Below are 20285 nucleotides of genomic sequence, written 5' to 3' on the forward strand. Positions count from 1 at the left end.
TCTGGAAAAGGCAAAACTATGGAGACAGTAAAAATATCAGTGGTTGTCAGAGGATGAGGGGAGGGAGGGATGAATAGGCAGAGCACAGAGGATTTTAGGGCAATAAAACTGTTCTGTAAGACACTATAATGGTGAATACATGTGGTACGTTTGTCCAAACCCATAGAAGGTACAACACCAAGAATGAACCCTAATGTAAACTATGGACTCTGAGTGATAATGATGGGTCAGGTTCATCAGTTGAAGCAAATGTCCCACTCGGGGGGGGTGGGTGGGGTGCTGATAATAGGGGAGGCTATGCATGTGTAGGGCAGAGGGGTAAATGGGAAATCCTAACCTTTTGCTCAGTTTTGCTGTGAACCTAAAACTGCTCTAAAAAATAAAGTCTACTAAAAAAATAGTGTCCCTCATTTGGGTTTGTCTGATGTTTCCATGTGATTAGATTGGGGTCATGCATTCCTGGTGGGAATCCTGCCCCTCGTTGGTGATGCTATTTTAATCCTTTGGTCAAGATGTCGCCTGATTCTCCTCCTGTATCGTTACCCTTCCCCCCACCTGCTACTAATAAACAACCTGTAAAGAGACACTTTAAGAGCATGCCAATATCTTGCCCCTCATCAAAAATCTCCCCCTAAACTTCACATCCAATGTTGAGTTTTGCCCACAGGCTGCCTTCCTGTCGGCCGCCCCTCACTGTCTTTGTTTCTCCGGATAGGACCTTACGCAGGAGCAGGGTAGCCTCCGCTTCCGGTCCAGTCCAGTGTCGCTCTCCTGGCCAACACCCAGCCCTCCTGATCTGACCCGGGTTCGAGTCCCTCATTCACAGCCCATCTCATGTGCGGCAGCCAGACCTTCCCACAGCGAGTGGGACTCTCTCTGGGAGACTCATCTCACTTCCTGTCCTGCAAAACCTCTCTTTCTCACGGCAGCTACCATAGCCCCAGGCTAGGTCAAAAGGACCAGCTACCCTGGGTGGTGAGGCCAGGAGCTCTCTTACCCCCAGCAGGCCTCAGGGGCTGCGGATGGTGAAATCTCACCTTCGAGGCTGCACTGGGCCCAGTAGAGACCTGCAGTAAGATACTGAGCCGTTAGGGCAGCTGCTTTGAGGTTGGGAGGCTGGGAGCCCACAGGAAGTGACTTGAGGCAGAGCTGATGAGTCTTTACCCCGGCACCCATCCCGGGACGAGAGCTGCAGGCCGGCGAGGCTGGGGGCATGTCCGCAGAGTGCAGGGAACCTGGGCCCGAGGGGCTTCAGGGCTGGTCCCCGGGGCCAGGCGGGCACTCAGAGGCCATGGGCTCAGGTCCGTGCCCCTCTCCATCCACGCCCACCCCCTGGAGCCTGCCCCGCTGGAGAGCGTACGTGGCCGCTGCCGTGCTCTGCTACATCAACCTCCTGAACTACATGAACTGGTTCATCATTGCAGGTGAGGAAGGGGACGGGCGTCCTGGGCGGCACTTGCCCATCTACCCGCTGTCTGCCCTGCCACCAGCCGGCGCTGTGTATCCACAGTGGCCTTCTGTCCAGCAGACTTTCTTCTTGTGCAGCACGTCCTTGCTATTCTTACCCCCGGGGGGGGGTTTCAGCCCGGCCTGAAATGGGGGAGGGCCAAATGAGTTCCCAATCCAGCCCCAGACTGTATGTGCACCCAGGTGTGGGTGCACAATGGTGGTGGGTGGGTGGGTGAGGACAGCAGGGAGGACTGGGCCTCGGGCAAAGGTCTGGCGGTTCTGGGGGGAATGTCGGGGTGAGGTCGTGGAGGACAGGGTAGCCTGGCCCTGCTCCCAAGCAAGAACTAGCTGGCTGGTTGTTTCTGGGGCAGCAGGCTGCGTGCAAACTTTGCACATTCTGCCTTCCTTCCTGTAGGCCCCAGGGCTCAACCTACTGTGTCATCATGTCACTCACTCATGGACTTATTCATTCGTCCATTCATTCATTCAAGATTCAGCCTTCTTTTCTCTCTTGATCACGGTTTCATTCAAGATCGACTAAGCACTATGGGCCTTGGGGACCCCCTGGTGGGCCTTGGGGACCCAGGGGAGGGGAAGTCAACCTTGTAGCTCCTGAACTCAGGAATGAGCCTCATGGGGCAGAGGGACAGAGGGGCCTGGGGAGCTCCGAGGAGGTGCTTGCAGCAGGCGGGGCCCTCCTCTGAGGCCAGGCTATGGATTCATCAGTTACCAGCTCGCAGCTGTGGAATGAATGGGACTAGGGTTGCAGAGAGCACCAGACCCAGTGGGTGCGTCTGTCTTCGAGGAGCTCAGAGGGATACAGGACACATGTAGAAGTGGCTCTAATCCAGGACAGACCTGGGAGAGCATCATTTGGGCGGCCCCAGGACGAAAAACTGAGGGTTCCGACAGAAGTCACAGAGGAGGGGCATGTGGTTTGGGTCCTGAAGGCTGAAAAAATCGGTAAAGCAGGGAATGGGGTCAGGCAAGGACGTTCAGAGAGAGGGGTCAGCGTGAGCCAAAGCGCATTGGGCCAAAGTGCATGCTCTGATCAGGAGAGGAGCTGGGGGAGGCAGCAACTTATTCTAAAAGGGTGTTTGGGGCTGGATCATAGGTTTCTTGGGGGCCAGGCTGGGAGCTTGCACTTTCTGCTGAGGCCGTGGGGAGCAAGTGGGGAGGCTGTAATCAGAGTTGAGGTGGAGGCAAGAGGAGACGGGGAGGTCCGTCGGAGGCTACCACTATGGATTAGACTGGAGCTGAGGAGGCCTGAGTTGGATTGGGGGGGGGGGCATGAAGAGGGGTGGAGGGGGCAACCAGGTGTATGGAGCTCTTTCAGCCCCGCAGGCTGGGATCCCTGCTTTGCTGGGAGGCCGCTGGCTGGGCTGTCAGTCCCTGCGTCCTCCCGGCCTGAGGCAGGCACTTTTCCCTGATGGGAATTCCTCCGGCTGTGTGAGTAGCAAGGCTGTGGTTATCGGGCTGAGGGAGGCCAGAGGAAGTGAAACCCCACAGAGTGCCTGGGGACGGTTGGAGCAGGTGATTATCAGCCACAAGAATTCTCTGGTGAGAAGCAGGTCTTTGGGAGGCCAGAGGGACAGAGGAAAGATAAGAACAAGGCTGGGACTTCCCTGGTGGCACAGTGGTTAAGAATCCGCCTGCCAATGCAGGGGACACGGGTTTGAGCCCTGGTCCGGGAAGATCCCACATGCCGCGGAGCAACTAAGCCTGTGCGCTGCAACTACAGAGCCTGCGCTCTAGAGCCCATGAGCCACCACTACTGAGCCCGAGTGCCAGAACTACTGAAGCCCACGCGCCTAGAGCCCATGCTCCGCAACAAGAGAAGCCACTGCAATGAGAAGCCTGCACACCGCAACGAAGAGTAGCCCCAGCTCGTCGCAACAAGAGAAAGCCACGCACAGCAATGAAGACCCAACGCAGCCAAGAAAAACAAACAAAAAACAAAAAACAAAAAACAAGGCTGGACCCGCACTGGGCCCCCGCCTGCCTCCAGAGCAGCGCAGGACTGGGAGGAGCCCAGGAGCAGCCAGAACAAGGGGCTGAGTCCCATTCCCCCAAATGAGTGCGAATAGAGAGAATTTTTACTTAGCCATTTACTTTGTTTATCTGTGTTGTCTCTTGCCAATGAATATGTCTAATTCGTGTAAGTAAAAGTATTAAAAGGGAAGGAAAGACATACAAGTTGGTATCTGGACGCTGTGGCAATTGGGTACAAAGTGAATATCAGAACAAAGCCCTCTCGCTTTGCTTCTCTGTTTCTTCCATCTTTTTCACCTGCTGGCTGGTCTTAGAGATGTGGATGTGAGGCTTTCTTCTCCATCGTGGGGGTGTTTCTACAGGGCCCCATTTGTGACTCTGGATGGGAGGGTAGACCCAGCTCCCCTAATTCCAGCTGTACAGCCATAGGTGGCTGGAGCCTCTGTTTCTCCATCTGTATAATGGGGACAGTGATACTGAGGGCACTCAGCCATCTCATAATTCAATCAAACTGATGACAGGGCCAGAGCCTCACAGCTCAGATGAGCAGGTGCCTCGGACCGTGACTAACTCTGAAGTACCACCAAGGGGCTGAGGGGATTTCGGCCTAGCAATCTCTTGGAGGGGCTTCAGAGCAAGAGCCTGCCACCCTCAGGGGCCAAGGTCGGATCTAAGTGGGACCCTCTGAAGCTCTCACGGGTGCTCCATGTTTGTGTGTTCATGCCTCTGGAAGAACATGCTTATGTGTGCATGTGTGCAGGCCAGGGCACATATGCCTTTGCATGTACATGCTCATGCATGTATATGTATGTCTGTGAATGTCTGGAGTTTGTATACAAGCAGGGCTGCACAATCCCAGGGACTTTCATTTACACTGTAGTCTAAGTGAATGGCTGCCGTCACTATGACTATGATGTGAATGGCAGCCCTGCATGTGTGCAAATGCACGCACGCCTGTGTGTGTGTCTTTATGTGTACATCTCAGTGTACGTATGTCTGGGTGTACAAGACTGGGCTTACACGCCTGTGAGTGCAGGCTCCTGTACGTGTATGTGTCTCGGTGCCTCTGGGAGTATACGTCTCTGGGTGTGCCTGTTTGTATGTAGCTGTGTGGGTCTGCATGTCTGTGTGCCTGCATGACTAAGTGTCACGCTTGTGCATGAATGTGTGTGTATATCTGTGCCTTTGGGATGTGCTGGCTCCTGTATCTCTCTCTGTGTGTGTGTGTGTGTGTTTGTGTGCATGTGTGGGAGAGAGGGGAAGAGAACAGTGGGCCCGGGTGCCACACCGGTGCTGTGCTGGTCGGCTGCAGGCCTGTCGTCCCAAATGCAGGGGCAGCTGCCTTTAGAGGCCTGGCAGGCAACTTCCCATTTCCTGAGCACCATCTGTCTGCCCACAGGAGTGCTGTTGGACGTACAGAAGTTTTTTCAGATCAGTGACAGCGATGCTGGTTTGCTTCAGACAGGTAAGGAGGGGATCCCCAGCCCGGGGCCCTGGGCTCATGCTGGGTGGGGGTCTTTCAGCAGGTCCTGTTCTGTGTCCATCTCCAGCTGCTGGGAAATGGGCGCCAGGCTGAGCCTCACTGAGTCCCTTGGCACAGAGGATGGGTGGTATTTGGGTGGGAGGGACAGTCTGGGTCGGAGAAGGAGGCAGCACAGGCTGAGATCTGGTGCCTGAACAGCCTCTTAGGGTTTGAGGGTAGGAGTTGTGGAAGAAGCAGCGGGAGCCGGGGCTGGAAAAGGCTCCCGAGTGGAGTTGGTCACTCATCCTTCACGTCTGTTAAGCTCAGCTTTGTAGCCGGGTTGAGAATTTCTGACGTGTGCTTTCCTCTCACGGACCTGATCACTAGGACACAGACAGACAGACAGTGGACTTCCCTGGCAGTCCAGTGGTTAAGACTCTGGGCTTCCACTGCAGGGGGCATGGGTTCGATCCCTGGTTGGGGAACTAAGATCCCACATGCCTCGAGGTGCAGCCAAAAAAAACAAAAACAGAAAGGTAGACAGAGACGTACCCCGCGCGTGGGCTCAGGTGGGGTCTGGGGCCACTGGGGCCTATGTTCCAGCAGTGGGGAGCAGCCACACCTCCCATTCCAAGGCTGGGGCGGTTGGGGTCACGAGCCATTAACTTTTCCTCAATGTCTGGATGGCGACACACACATGCACACGCACATGTACCCACATGTGTGCACACACTGTCACAACACAGGATACACGTGTGTGTTCTTTACAGTTTTGAGAGAATTCATGTACAGATCCTCAAGCCCATATATTTCTTTCCTAAAATAGATCTGCCTGAGAACAAGCATCTGGCTCTTTTTTTCCCACCTCCCCTTTAATACTCACCTGTCCACCATTTAAAAAATATATTTATTTATTTATTTGGCTGTGCTAGGTCTTAGTTGTGGCCTGTGGGATCTAGTTCCCTGACCAGGGATCGAACCCCGGGCTCCCTGCATTGGGAGCGTGGAGTCTTAACCACTGGACCACCAAGGAAGTCCCTGTCCACCATTTTTGGCAGGAAAATACACCTCTCCCCATTCTGAGTTTTACTAGGTGTAAAAACCTCCAGGGTACTAGACAGAGGGACCCCTCATGGCTGTTTGGCTTCTGTTGACGAGGCCCTGGGAGCGGGGCAGAGAGAGCGTTGGTAGAAACCAATTGGGGATGTTTCCTCCAGGCTACAAACCCAGGGATGGCAAGGCGCCAAGCCTTATCTAGCTGTCCTGCTCATGTGTGACAGTCTACTGTTTATCTACGATTGAGAATTCGGAAGTGAGATAGTTGTCTCAGGGATGGGTATCAACACATTTATTTCAGTTAAAAAAATGAAGCCAACATTTTAATATCTTTCTTACAGACAACCAGTCTGATTTGTCCTACTGATTTGGCAAATGAGGACTGGCTTTGCCCATAAGCCTTTATGGTAGACATTTCCCATAAACTGAATGAGCTTGATCTGCAGCCCTAAGGATTTGGATGAAAATATAGTTTAAAAAATACAATCATGCTGGAAATCACATCCTTCTCAACTATTTAAACTTACAATAAAAATGCCTCAGATGTCAGCTGAAAACATGCAAAAGGGTACACAGTTCTGTAAACCGAGGCACTGAGCAAAAGAGGTAGATCACTGGTTAGACCACCGTATTTTCCAATTGCTCCTGTCTCGGGGCTGAGGCAGGCAGCTGGTGCTCATCTTCCAGTCATATTGTAGCCAAAGGGAGACTATCTTGGTTCAATACCCACAACCTTCTAGATTAAACAGATAATGGAATCTGAGTCAATATTTCCCTTCCCTGGTTCTTACCATGGTGAACAGGATTATTAGTACAAGGCCCCTGATAAGTGAGTTGAGGGGAGGGAGAAGTTTGTGTGTATGAGAGAGAGTGGGAGGAAGCCTGTGAACACGGGGACGTGCTTGTGAGTGTGTAGTGGGGAATGTGCGTGTGCGTGTGAGTGTGTGTGTTTGAGATTGGATGAAGGGAAGGGGTTTCTCTGCAGAAGCAGCCCAAAGAGGTGTGTGGAAAGGGCAGTGGGCTTGGAGGCCTGATGACCAGGCTTGTCCCCAGTGACCTCAGGTGAGTCTTTTCACCTTTCTGGGTCACCATGCAATGGCCCTAAGACCCACCCTGCTGTCTGTTCGCAGGGTTGTAGACTGGAGGAAACCGATGACTCAGAGGGCACGGTGTAGCTCTAAGAGTGGGGTGGAAGGTGGGGGGAAGCAGTGGTCAGACACCCCTTGCCCCACCGCTATGGGACAGAGAAGCTGCTGGAGTTAGTTAACTGATTTACAATATTTAAAACGAACACTGATGTGGCCGTTACCATGTGCTAGGTGCTATTCTAAGGGCTTAATAACATTAACTCATTTAATCTCACAACAATCCCATGAACCTGAGGCACAGAGAGGCTATGGGGCTTGCTGAAGGTCACATAGCTGGTAAGTGACAGAGCTGGGATTCAGATCCAGGTAGCTGCTTATAGAGTCCTTCTCTGAACCCTGTGCTCCTTAATTACTCACACCTTGTCACAGAAGTGATTTGAATCTGGAGAGCGAAGGCGTGCCTGCCTTCCACTTAGGGGCAGGCTTCTACTCCCAGGAGATCTGCAGGTTTAAGGTGTTTATATCCTGTAAAGGATCCCTACCCCAAATCTCATAAAAGTATGAGATTTGGGGAAATATTTTATAAGCTTTAGGTAAAGAAGATGTGCATTAACAAGACACAAAATGACTCCCCCCAGAGGAAGATTGATAAATTTGACTACATCAAAGCTAAATTCTTCTGTATGATGGTGATTGAAACTATAAGTGCAATTAGCAATAATAATAGATGACATTTGTTGGGCATTTACATGAAGCCTGTCACTGCCTTTTATATGCTTTATTTTATTTAATCTTCCCCATAACCTTATGGGGGAAGCACTATTACTATCGTACTCTGTAGTTGATAAAAGGGAAACAGGAGAGTTAAGGATTTTGTCCAAAGTCACACAACTAGGAAGTGGTGGGGTCAGGATGTGAGCCCAGGTATTCAGTCGCAGAATTTGCATTTTAAATCCTTAAAACAAATATAAAGGACTGGGAGAAAATTATCAACAAAGAGCCCGATAGAAAAATAGGCAGAGGATGTGAACACAGAGACTGCTACTCAGCCTCACTTGGAAAAAGAACAATGCAGATGAAAACGTCAGCGAGACGCCATTTGTGTTTCAACCATTAAATGAACAAAAATAAATCGATTGATCCTAGCAAGTGTCAGCAAGCAATATACATACTTCTATTCAAGTGTAAATTGATACAGCCTTTTTGGAGGCCTATTTTGGCAGTAGTTATTATATATTTAAATGCCGTTCACACCAAATACCTTTCTCAGCGGAGGATTAGGTCAAAGCATATTAAACTGCCGTTTTTGTAGGTCAAAAGTGGCTTAATTTCCGCAATTGCCTATGGCTCAACCCAATACTAGAGCGGGTCAGGGCAAAGTGGGAGGGGCTGGAACCTGAGCTGGGACGAATCTGGACATTCATTGGGCTCAGGAAATGTCAATCATCTGTGCTCCTGAGTGAAGCCGCAGACGCTGGGCGGGGCCCCCCAAAGCCTAAGGCCCTTGGGTGGTGGGACCGGGTGGAGGAGGGTCAGACCTTGCCCAGGCCACCTGGCGGCTCTCGGAGGCAGCGGAGGAGGGTGGAGGCGATTTTATTTGAGGAACAGAAGCAGTGAAGGTAGCTATCCACGTGGTATAGTCAAGCAAAAACGTGGCAGTTTCTTTGTCTTCGCAGAATAGCAAACGCATTCACTAATCCAGTCACCAATTCATAAGCGTTTAGTACTTTAAAAAACGGTATAAATACAACTGCAGCGTCAGGGGAATGTTTTACCTACTTAGGAAGACCAAATCTTTTCCAGCCTCCAGGGGCCGCTGGTTTATAATCACTGTACTCATTCTAAACCGCACTCATCTGCTCGGAGCAGGCACCTGGCCCGCACCCCGCCCCCTCTTGCCTTCCACGCCCTGCCTCCAGCAGGGGCTTGAGAGCAAAATCCCTGAGAGTTCTCCGAGAGACAGGGTCCTGGCAGCTCCACGCCGGGCTCTGTGTTCACTTCTGTCTCACGTTTACACGGCCTGGGAGGGGGATGTTGACTTCTCCACTGTTGGGCTGGTGCTCAGAGAGGTGGAGTTAGTAACCCAAGGCTGCACAGTTGAGCAAGCAGCAGAACTGAGATTTGAGTCGGGGCCCTGCCCCCACCATTCCCTCCCAGTCCCCCTGACTCTGGGCAGTGGTGGGGATTGGGGGATTCACCTTATCTTTTCCTCCTCCCGACCTCCACCCACTGCCAAGCTTGTGGTGTCTGAGCCGGTTCCCTTTTCTGGGCCTGCTGGACCCATCTGCCCCCCGCCCCCACCCCCCTCCGCCTTTGTTGAGCCGGGGATGCATGCTGCCCCCTGCGTGTCTCCTTCAGTCTTCATCGGCTGCCTGCTGCTGTCTGCACCCGTGTTTGGCTACCTGGGCGACCGACACAGCCGCAAGGCGACGCTGAGCTTAGGTATCCTGCTCTGGTCAGGAGCAGGCCTCTCCAGCTCCTTCATCTCCCCCCGGGTAGGTGCCCTCACCCCTTCCCAGGTCCCCGGGGGGGCCCCCCTCCCCCACCTTCTTCCTCCCTGATCCAGCCCCAGCAGAGCTGCTTCGGCCCCATCGCAGGCTCCAGGCTGGCTGGGGGATTGTCTTCTAAGGGCTGAGAGAGGGGCCTTCTGAACAGGCTGTTGGACTTTCTTAACAGGGGCCTTCCTCTCTGGCATCTCCCGCTGCTGCCCATGGCTTCACTTCCGCCCGACTGTGCTGGGGCGGGGGGTGAGGGTAACTGCTACTGCCTGCGGGACCTGGCCTGGTTAGCACACATGCTGCCCAGGAAGAGGGCTGCTCGGGGCAGGGGGTTGGGGGTGGCTGTGGCCGCCAGCAGGGGGCACCCGTGTGGTTTGGGGAACCTGGACTGGGAGGATAGTGAGGTGTCTGGAGCCCTGATCTCCTCCTCCTGCCCTGGGGCACGTGTCACCAGATGCCCTCGGTCCCTCTGACAGATCCTCAGGTCCCCTTGCCTCGAGGGTGATTTCTGGAACTCACTGCAGTCTTGTGCCTGTTTGCCCAGTACTCCTGGCTCTTCTTCCTGTCCCGGGGCGTGGTGGGCACTGGCACTGCCAGCTACTCCACCATTGCACCCACCGTCCTGGGAGACCTCTTTGTGAGGGACCAGCGAACCCGAGTGCTGGCCATCTTCTACATCTTTATCCCTGTTGGAAGGTTAGTATTACCCTGGATCCACTTCCCTGGGTGGTAAACTGAGGCCCAAAGGAGTCAGAGCAGGAGCCGGGCTGGGTGGAGGAGACCTCAGAGCAGAAGGGCTCGGAATCCCAACTCTACCCCTTCCTCACTGTGTCACTTTACCTCTCTGAACCTCAGTTTCCTCATCTGTAAATGGGGCCAATAACACGAACTGATAGGCTATGGTGGGAGTTAGAGATACATAATGAGGATGCTCCCTACAGGCTAGTACACTCCAGGAAGGGGTGAGAAAGAGCAGCGCAGCAGTGTGGGCTGCACAGGGAGGGGCCGGCTCTGGGAGGTGAGGCAGAGAAATGTCTTAGGGTTGGGCCATGCACTCCATAGTGGGGTAGGACAGTGTGGGTTTTGCAGTCAGGCCCCTGAGCTCTGACTCAGGTTTCCTGAAACCACCTGACTTGGGCAGGGCTGAGACTTGGGGAGGTGGGGTGGGTGGTCCTCAGAGAGACAGTGGATGTTTGGGATGGGCCTGGAGCCAGAGGTCACCTGTGACTTGACCAAGGGCAGTGGACATCTGGGCCTCACGTGGCTCACTTTTCCCAGTGAAAAAGGCAATGAGCTGCAGAGAGCCGGCTCCCTGGGGTCGGGGCACCCCGGCTCAGGCTGGCCTTGGGGCCTCAGGGCTGCCTCCCTTCCCTCATTGCCCATTTCCCCTGCCCCCTGTCGCAGTGGTCTGGGCTACGTGCTGGGGTCGGCTGTGACGGAGCTGACCGGGAACTGGCGTTGGGCCCTCCGAGTGAGTCCAGCTTCCTTTTCTTCCCTCCGCTTTCCCCCTGGGCCGGCAGGGACTTTCCAGCCTCCAGTGGCCTTAGCCCCTTGGCACAGTATCTGGCGCCATGGGGGGTGTTCAGACATCAGCAGCTCAGACATTTGGGGCGTCCTATGGACCATGGCCTCTGGAAGTCGTGCCCCTGGTTCAAATCCCAGCTGCTCAGTTTGCTAGCTTGCTAGCTGTGTGATCTCAAGCAAGTCACCTCCCTCTTCGGGGCCTCACTTTGCCTATCTGTAGAGTGGGGGAGTAAAGTCTGCCTTATGGAATCTTGAGGATTAATGAGACAAGGGATAGGAAGACACTAGGGCAGGGCTGGTGTGGCAGATGGAGGTGTGGGCCTGGAAAAGGGACAGCTATTGGGGCAGCAAGTACTCAACAGTCAGGGTCAGTGTAGTTAAGCCTCCAGGTCTCAGCCATGTCAGGCTCACAGGTCCCAATAGAGTAGTGTCTGTATAGGACAGACAGGTATTAAGTCAAATCCCAAGGGGACCCCGCTCCCCAGAGAGGCTGTTCTCTCAGGGGTGAGGGGATGAGAAGCAGTAGTTTGTCAAGCTCTGTGTATAACCAGCTCCCAGGAAGTGAGTCCCTCCCCAGCCTGGACCACAGAGTTCAGTCACTGCCAGGACCTCCTGGGTCGCGGGAGTGTGTGGCCCTGAGCTTCCTGGGCCTCCTGTCCCCAGATCATGCCCTGCCTGGAAGCCGTGGCCTTGACCCTGCTTATCGTCCTGGTTCCAGACCCGCCCCGGGGAGCTGCTGAGAAGCAGGGGGTGGTGACCGTTGGGGGCCCAAGGAGCACCTGGTGTGAGGACGTCAGATACCTGGGGAGAAAGTGAGTGTCCCTGCTCCTCCCTGCATGTCACTGAAAACCCCTCTGTCTGCCCCAGCATCACTGACTTCCTTCCCTCCACCTCCAGAGAACCCTCCCTGACTGTCCCAGTGTTCACAACCCTCTTCCTTCTCTGAGCTCCCACTCACCAGCTGAGATGCCCGTCCCCCACTCGGAGGCCCCCTCCACCTAGCCATGTGATGGAATACGGGCTGGGAGAGAGGGAGGAAGACACTGTGAGCTCCAGCCTTGGCTCTGCCCTGCCTTATCCCAGAGTGACCTGAGACTTGGAGCCTCACTTCCCTCATTTATTCAGTGGACATAGTTCTCCAGCTTTGCCGGCTTCTCAGGGTTACTGGGAAGATGCCCGAGTGAATCACTCACCTCTCTGAGCCTCATGGGAGAGCATCCCTCCTCTGTTCCAGGCATGGTCGGGGAGGCAGACAGGAGTCACCCACATGGCCAGCTCTCATGATTTACCAAAATATGGGGCACGGGCAGGACCCCACTCTCTTTGTTACAGAGCCACGAGCCGAGTGGAGGGCACTCAGAGAAGGGTGGGGCAGCACAGGCAGCTTGCTGGAGAATGTGATGTTGGATTTGGGTCTGTCAGGCTGGGGAGACTTGGTCAGGCAGAGAGGAGGGAGGAAGGAACAGCAGGAGCAAAGATGCGGAGTTGCGCCCGGGAGAGGGGGGAGTGGAGCAGATAGGAGCAGATAGGCCCCCGCAGCCCCAGCCCTCTCCTGGGTCGAACCAGATCATTTTCTCTTACAGCTGGAGTTTTGTGTGGTCAACCCTTGGAGTGACAGCCATGGCCTTTGTGACTGGAGCTCTGGGCTTCTGGGCCCCCAAGTTTCTGTTCGAGGCCCGTGTGGTGCACGGGCTGCAGCTTCCCTGCTTTCGGGAGCCATGCAACAGCCAGGACAGGTGAGGAGGGGCGTCTGGGTGCCCGGGTCAGGGGGGCTCTTGATGGGGAAGTTCTCAGGAATCCCCAGATTCAGCCTCTGTGGGCTCATGGCGCTCTGGGCAGACACCAGGACTTGGGGGCCCGCTGGCAGGTGGCAGGCCTGGTTTTAGCTTGGGCAGAGCTCCTGCTGCTCTGAGCGGCCACAGGCAGCTCCCTTGTCCTCTCTGGGCCCCAGTCCCTGTCTTCCTGCTCTTGGGCTGCTCTGGGGGTCCAGAAAGCACTTGCGAGTGGGTGAGGCTTCTGTGGGGCCTGTCCTTCGGAGGGACCCGTAGTGTGAGGTTGTCCCATTTTACAGATGGCAAACTGAGGCACTGGGATGCTTCATTACTTCTCTGGCTTAGGGATTTCACACATGCATTTGTATGTTCTCTGCCTCATTTGAGGTGCTGGCAGTCCTGGGAAAGCTACTCTTCTCACCCTGCTGTTCTCCTGTCCCCCCAGCTGACCCTGTTCTCCAGGGGCTCCGTGACCTCCTGATGGAGCGGGCATGTCTAATCCTCCCTTATTTGCTTCCTCCTTCTCCCTGCTGATGCTTTCCGGTCTCCTTGCGGACCCCTCCTCCTCCCTGATCCTGCTCCGATGGGTTTCTCAGAGTTCCTCAGGGCTCCGTGTTCTCCCCTGAGGCCTCAGTGACACTAGTTCTCTGCTGGCAGCATTGACATCTACCCCCCTTCTCCCCAGCCCCTCTCTTGCCTCTACCTCCCTCCCTGATGCCCAGAGAGAGCTTCGTGTAATTTCCAGAATGTCCCCTGCTCCGTCACTTGTCTGTGCCTTTGCCCAAGCTGTGCCCTTTGCCCATAGCTACCTTCCCTTTTCTCATCATTACTTCTTATAAGCTTTAACTTTAGTTCAGGCCCTATGCTAAGCCCTTTACATGAAAAACCCTCTGAGGTTTTATAATAATAAACCCTAGTATTCGTGTATTACAAATGAGGAGGTGGAAGATCAGAGAGGTTAAACAAATTGTCCAAGGTCACACAACTCGAGTAGCAGAGCCAGGATTCAAACCCATCTGACTCCAAAGCTTCTGCTCTTAAGCTGCATGTACTGTTGCGTCTGGAGACTGCTTGGTACTGTTAACTGACTTGAACATCTCCCCACCAGCTGGCATACAGTGGGTGCTCAGGGAGCATCCAGTAAGTGGATGAATGAATGAATGCATCAAAGGATATTGTGATTTTTTTTCTTTTTTTGGCCACACCAAGCAGCATGCAGGATCTTAGTTCCCTGACCAGGCGTTGAACCCATGCCCCCTACAGTGGAAGCGTGGACTCCTAACCACTGGACCGCCAGGGAAGTCCCAGGATATTGTGATGTTTATCCTGGCTCTACAGCTAGATTCTTGGATCTCCCCAGAGGCGAAGACTGAGTCTTAGAAGTCCCACTGCAGCTTGAAAAAGTGGGGAAAAACCAGGACTCCATCCCACTTCAGGCATTAACTGGCTGTGTATTCCTGGGCCAGTGATTTCCCCATTCTCTGCTTCAGCCTCTTCCTCTAACTCAGCTTATTCCCAGAACCTGGGTGAGAAACTGACATGGGAGTTTGTGTTAGGGTCCTAGGGCTGATGGAACGAATGATCACACACTTGGTAGCTTCAAACAGCAGAAATTTTTCCCATAGTTCTGGAGGCCAGAAGTCCATAATGGTTTCACTGGGCCAAAACCAAGTTCAACAGGGCCACACTCTCGCTGGAGGCTCTCGGGGAGGATCCTTCCTTGCCTCTTCCAGCTTCTTGTGGCTGCTGGCGGTCCTTGGTTGTGGCCGCATCACTCCAAGCTCAGCATCCACGGTCACATTGCCTTGTCCTCTATGTCTCAAATCTCCCTCTGCTTCCCTCTTATAAGGACATTTGTAATTGCATTTAGGGCCCACCAAAAAATTGGAGGATAATCTCCCTACCTCAAGAACATTAATGTAATCGCATCTACAAAGTCTGTTTTGCCATATAAGGGAATATATTGTCATAGGTTCCAGAGATTAGGACATAGATGTCTTGGGTTGGGGGGCATCATTCAACCTACCACAGGGTCCCGGTGTTCGGGTTCTGCACAGACCCTAGCTGTTAATACACCCTCCATAGTTAGGATAAGCCCCCGGGTGAGGGTGGGGTGGCAGCAGGAAGCTGCAGGACACAGGATTCTAGCTCAGCCAGAGGGAGAACTTAAAACATACAGAGCGGGCCCAGACGGAAGGGGCAGCCTTAGGGTAATGAGCTTCCCACCCCTGGGGGCATGTAAGTAGGAGTTGGATAGCTGCTTGCCAGGGCCATTGTACAGAGGATCAGCATAGAACTTGCAGGCTTTAAGGACCCTCTTGGCTCTGAGAGTCTGATTCTGGGAAGGCTTTGTGGGGGTGGGGACATTTCGTGGTAGGTGTGTCCTCTGGCCACACCTCCGCTCAGGGGCACTGGGGGTCCCCCATCTACACCGCCTGTTTGAATAATCAATCCTAAGTCTTAGAAAGGTCTCCAGACCCTGCCAAGGCTGGCTCAGACCGGGACTCAGAGGTAGATAGCATTCATCCGGGATTTGGGGTCACTTGACTGGGCTGAGCCGGAGCCTGGTACAGCTTGGAAGGCTAGGAAGGTTTGGTGAGCACCTTTAAGCTGCCTAAGGACACACATGCTTTGTTTGGAAGCAGAGGGCCAGGAGACCCTGGCTCTGCTAATGTGGGGCTGTGTGGCCTCGGACAGGTCTCTGCCCTCTCCAGGCTTTACACAATCTCCTGTAAACCAAGGGGATGGGGATGGGGCAGGGAAATAAACCCATTATTCCTCAGCCTGTGGGACGGACATTTCACAGAAGTTGTTTAGAGGAGAGATAGTTTTTTGTGACACTCAGTTTGTCAGTAACCATAGTCTTGCGTCTGTCATGTTCTTACCTCTTGGTGGGAGCCATGGAGGTAATATCAGGCACCTGGCACTTTTGGAAAGGTTTGGATCTGGGAGGGGATCCTGGCCAGGTGGAGAATGGTGGGTGGGGCACTGGTGCTCCAGGCCGAGGGAAGAGTGTGGGCCAAGGCAGGGAAGCCAGAAAGTGTAGGGTAAGTTTAGAGAATTCCCAGTCATTTGTGCAGAGTGAGGGAAGGAGAAAAGAGGGGAGGTTACACAGGTCAGCAGGGGCCAGTCCTGCAGTGCTGGCTGGGAGCTTGCCCTTAGGACAACAGGGAGCCACTTAGGGGCTGGAAAAGTCCTAGTTACCTTCGTTTTTTCAAGAGTTCACGCTAGTCAGTCTCAGCATCCCTTTGGGCTTCTTTAAAAGGAGGCTTTGGGGACTTCCCTGGTGGTCCAGGGGTTAAGAATCCGTCTTCCAATGCAGGGGACGCGGGTTCGATCCCTGGTTGGGGAACTAAGATCCCACATGCCGTGGGCAACTAAGCCCACATACCACAACTACTGAGCACGTGGGCCACAACTAGAGAGCCCACGTGACGCAACTAAGACCCGACGCAGCCAAAAATAAAATGAATAAATATTAAAAAAGGAGGCTTGAGGGCTTCCCTGGTGGCGCAGTGGTTGAGAGTCTGCCTGCCAATGCAGGGGACACGGGTTCGAGCCCTGGTCTGGGAAGATCCCACATGCCACGGAGCAACTGGGCCCGTGAGCCACAATTGCTGAGCCTGTGTGTCTGGAGCCTGTGCTCCGCGACAAGAGAGGCCGCGATGGTGAGAGGCCCGCGCACCGCGATGAAGAGTGGTCCCCACTTGCCACAGCTAGAGAAAGCCCTCGCACAGAAACGAAGACTCAACACAGTCATAAATAAATAAATAAATAAATAAAAGAACGTGAATTTCTTTAAAAAAAAAAAAAAAAAAAAAAAGGAGGCTTGGGCCCATCCTTTGGGCTAGACCAGGAGGATGAAGGTGTGTATTCACATCCTGGCTCTGTTGCTTAGTAGCTGGGTAATCTTGGCCTCAACCTTTCTTTCTTTCTTTCTTTCTTTTTAATATTTTGTTTATTTATTTATTTGGCTGCACTGGGTCTTTGTTGAGACATGTGGGGTGTTCGTTGCCACGTGTGGGATCTTTGTTGTGGTGTGCAGGATCTTTAGTTGCAGCATGCGAACTCTTAGTTGTGGCATATGGGATCTAGTTCCTTGACCAGGGATCGAACCTGGGACCCCTGCATTGGGAGCGTGGAGTCTTAGCCACTGGACCACCAGGGAAGTCCTGGCCTCAACCTTTCTTTTTTTTTTTTTAAAGCCTTATTTTTTTTTAAGGTTTGTTTTGTTTTGTTTTTTTAATTTATTTATTTTTGGCTGCATTGGGTCTTCATTGCTGTGTGCGGGCTTTCTCTAGTTGCGGCGAGTGGGGGCTACTCTTAGTTGCGGTGCACGGGCCTCTCATTGCGGTGGCTTCTCTTGTTGTGGAGCATGGACTCTAGGCGCACGGGCTTCAGTAGTTGCAGCACGTGGGCTCAGTAGTTGTGGCACGTGGGCTCTAGAGCACAGGCTCAGTAGTTGCAGCACACGGGCTTAGTTGCTCCGTGGCATGTGGGATCTTCCTGGGCCAGGGCTCGAACCCATGTTCCCTGCGTTGGCAGGTGGATTCTTAACCACTGCGCCACCAGGGAAGCCCCTGGCCTCAACCTTTCTTAACCTCACCTGTTTCAGCTGTCCACCTGGGAATTCTGGGAGGGATCAGTGAGCCATTTGGTTAACATATATCTCTTGTTCCAGGCTCTATGCTCCCAGCCTAGGGTCAAGAAAGTAAACCGAACCTGGTTTCTGTTCTCCAGGAATTCACAGCCTAGTGAATAACCTTGATGATAGAGACATGGAAGATGCTATGGGAACTGAAGGGGGTGAACAAATCAGCAAAGGGACAAGGGAAAGCATCCTCAAAAAGGGGACATTTTTGATGGGTCTTGAAGGATGCATAGGAGTTCAGTAGGTAGAGAAACAAGTGAAAGGTGTTCCAGATGGAGGAATAAAAGTATGAAATGGGGACAGCAACTAGTCTGGGGACTGAGGAGGATGGAATTGGGGTTTGTGGTTGAGGTCATCCAGGGTCAGATCATGAAGGGCCATGTATACCACAGTGAGCTGGAACCAAATCTGGTGGGTGTTTAAGAGCTGGTGGAGAATTTTAGGCAGGGGGTGGGCAGGGGCGTAGTCAGATCTGTGTTCTAGAAAGCATCCTCTGGGGGACCTGTATGGAGGTTGTCCTAGAAGGACAGGTTTCTACAGGAGGAAGGTGCAAGAGGGACCAAGTGGAGTTGAAATGGGTCTAGGAGTAGGTGGCAAAGGTAGTGAAGTTAAGAGGGGGCTACTTGAGAGGTGTTCAGAAACAGAGAGTGGAAGGATGGACTCAAGGAAGGAGGGTGTGTGGGGACTTCACTGGCGGCCCAGTGGTTAAGACTCTGCGCTTCCACTGCAGGGGGCATGGGTTCGATCCCTGGTTGGGGAACCAAGATTGTGCATGCTACACAGCCAAAAAAAAAGAGAGAGAGAGAGAGGGAGGGTGTGTACAATGCCGGTGTATCATAGGAGCTCGATAAATAAATGCTCACTTACCTCCGTTCCATTAGTATTGGGGCCTGGAAGGCGAGAAGGTTGGGGCCAGAGTGGGACTGTAGAATTAAGATTTCTGAGTGGGGCAGTTTTAGGTGGTGAAACAGTGGAGGAGATTGCTGGCAATGAGGCAGGCTGGGAGCTGGGGTGCTGGGGTGCTAGGAAGATCACTCACATGGCCAGTGGCATCCCCAGGATGAGGCAGGAAAGAGGATGGGAAGGGTAGGGGAGTACATGGATCCCAGAGCAGGGTCCCAAGGACCCACGAGCATTGGTTAGGAGGGAGGGGAAGTGGCCCACAGTCACATTCTCTGTAGGTACCAGATCACGCACTGGGGGGTAGGTGGCTGGACCCCTATCCTGACGCCACCGGCTGACCAATCCCTCTCTGCTCTTTTCCATCAGCCTGATTTTTGGGATACTGACTGTCGTGACTGGCCTTGTTGGGGTCATCCTGGGAGCAGAGGCTTCAAGGAGATACAAGAAAGTCAACTCGAGGGCTGAGCCCCTCATCTGTGCCGCCAGCTTGCTTGCTGCAGCCCCCTGCCTCTACCTGGCTCTCATCCTGGCCCCGACCACCCTCCTGGCCTCCTATGTAAGTGAGGGCCCCTTTGGAGGTGGGAGTGGGGTGGGGTGGGTAGGGAACTCCTGTTTCACATAGGCTTACACTGTGCCAGGTCTTCACGTACATTACATTTATCTCTCCTTCTGGGCGGAGCTTTGTTATCCCCATTTAACAGATGAGTAAACTGAGGCTTACCAAGAGTAACACAGCTAGAGGCAGAACTGGGATTTGAGCCTAAGCCTTTCTAAAGTGTGTCCTCTGAGCTCCTGGTTAATGCTTTGATTGGAGATAATGAGACCCCTTTATTCCCAGGACATGTTTTGAGTCCAAGAAGAAATAGGGTAATTCTCCCCAGGTTACAGATGAGGAAAGTGAGGTTCAGATTGGCCATAGCCAGTGCGGACACGGCTTTAAAGGTGACAATATTAAGGATATCATATCTTCCAGATCCATATCCCATCACATCCCTTCATGTGCCTCACACTCCGGTTACACCAGTGACAGGTGCTCACACCTCCCAGCCTTTGCTTGTGTCCATTCCATCCGCCAGGGGCACCATCCCCCTCTTCTGTGCATCCTAAAGTCGTTCTGCTGTAAGACCCAACTCAAAGGCCACCTCCTCCAAAGCCTTCCCAGACTACGCTATGCTCACATCAGAATTCACTGGGGCTCTGTGCATGTTTGGGTCTCATCAGGCGCCCTGGTGTATCCATATCCATACATACACACTTATACGTGCGCTGCTGTGTCCCTGGCTCCCCAGAGGCCTGGCCCTGATTGTCCCACCTGATGGGAAGGAGCCACTGATACTGGGAAGATGGCGCCAGCCTAGCCCCAGCTAGACTGGTTCAAGCTCCCTACCCCTCCCCTCCCACTCCCTGGTCCTAAGGCCCTGGGGACCCACCACTGTGGACATGGAAACCCCTGCATGTGTGGGTGGGGTTCACAGAGCAGGCTGGACTCAGAAAGCAAATCAATAACAGCTTTATTGTTCCCCAACCAGTTTGAGTGGGTCTCTCCCCCATGACCAGACCCCATAGCTTTTCTTTCTTTTTATATTTTGTAAATTTAATTTTATTTATTTATCTTTGGCTGCATTGGGTCTTGGTTGCTGCGTGCGGGCTTTCTCTAGTTGCAACGAGCAGGGGCTACTCTTCGTTGCAGTGGGCGGGTTTCTCATTGCGGTGGCTTCTCTTGTTGCTGAGCATGGGCTCTAGGCTCGCAGGCTTCAGGAGTTGTGGCACGCGGGCTCAGCGCTTGTGGCTCGCAGGCCCTAGAGCGCAGGCTCAGTAGTTGTGGTGCACAGGCTTAGTTGCTCCGTGGCATGTGGGATCTTCCTGGAACAGGGATCGAACCCGTGTCCC

The 20285-nt window shown here is 53.4% G+C and overlaps 1 protein-coding gene across 1 annotated transcript in view; it reads left to right on the plus strand.

The window, feature by feature from the left end:
• Positions 1-4600: 4600 nt before the first annotated feature.
• Positions 4601-20285, plus strand: part of SPNS3 (SPNS lysolipid transporter 3, sphingosine-1-phosphate (putative)) — a 41057-nt gene continuing 25372 nt past the window's right edge. Inside the window, 8 exon segments of the mRNA XM_059907135.1 lie at positions 4601-4673; positions 4676-4906; positions 9406-9542; positions 10090-10241; positions 10950-11016; positions 11733-11881; positions 12653-12805; positions 18762-18951. Of these exon segments, the coding sequence (XP_059763118.1) occupies positions 4601-4673; positions 4676-4906; positions 9406-9542; positions 10090-10241; positions 10950-11016; positions 11733-11881; positions 12653-12805; positions 18762-18951 (1152 nt within the window).

The sequence above is a fragment of the Balaenoptera ricei genome, chromosome 20 (assembly GCF_028023285.1).
Source record: "Balaenoptera ricei isolate mBalRic1 chromosome 20, mBalRic1.hap2, whole genome shotgun sequence".
Taxonomy (NCBI): Eukaryota; Metazoa; Chordata; class Mammalia; order Artiodactyla; family Balaenopteridae; genus Balaenoptera; species Balaenoptera ricei.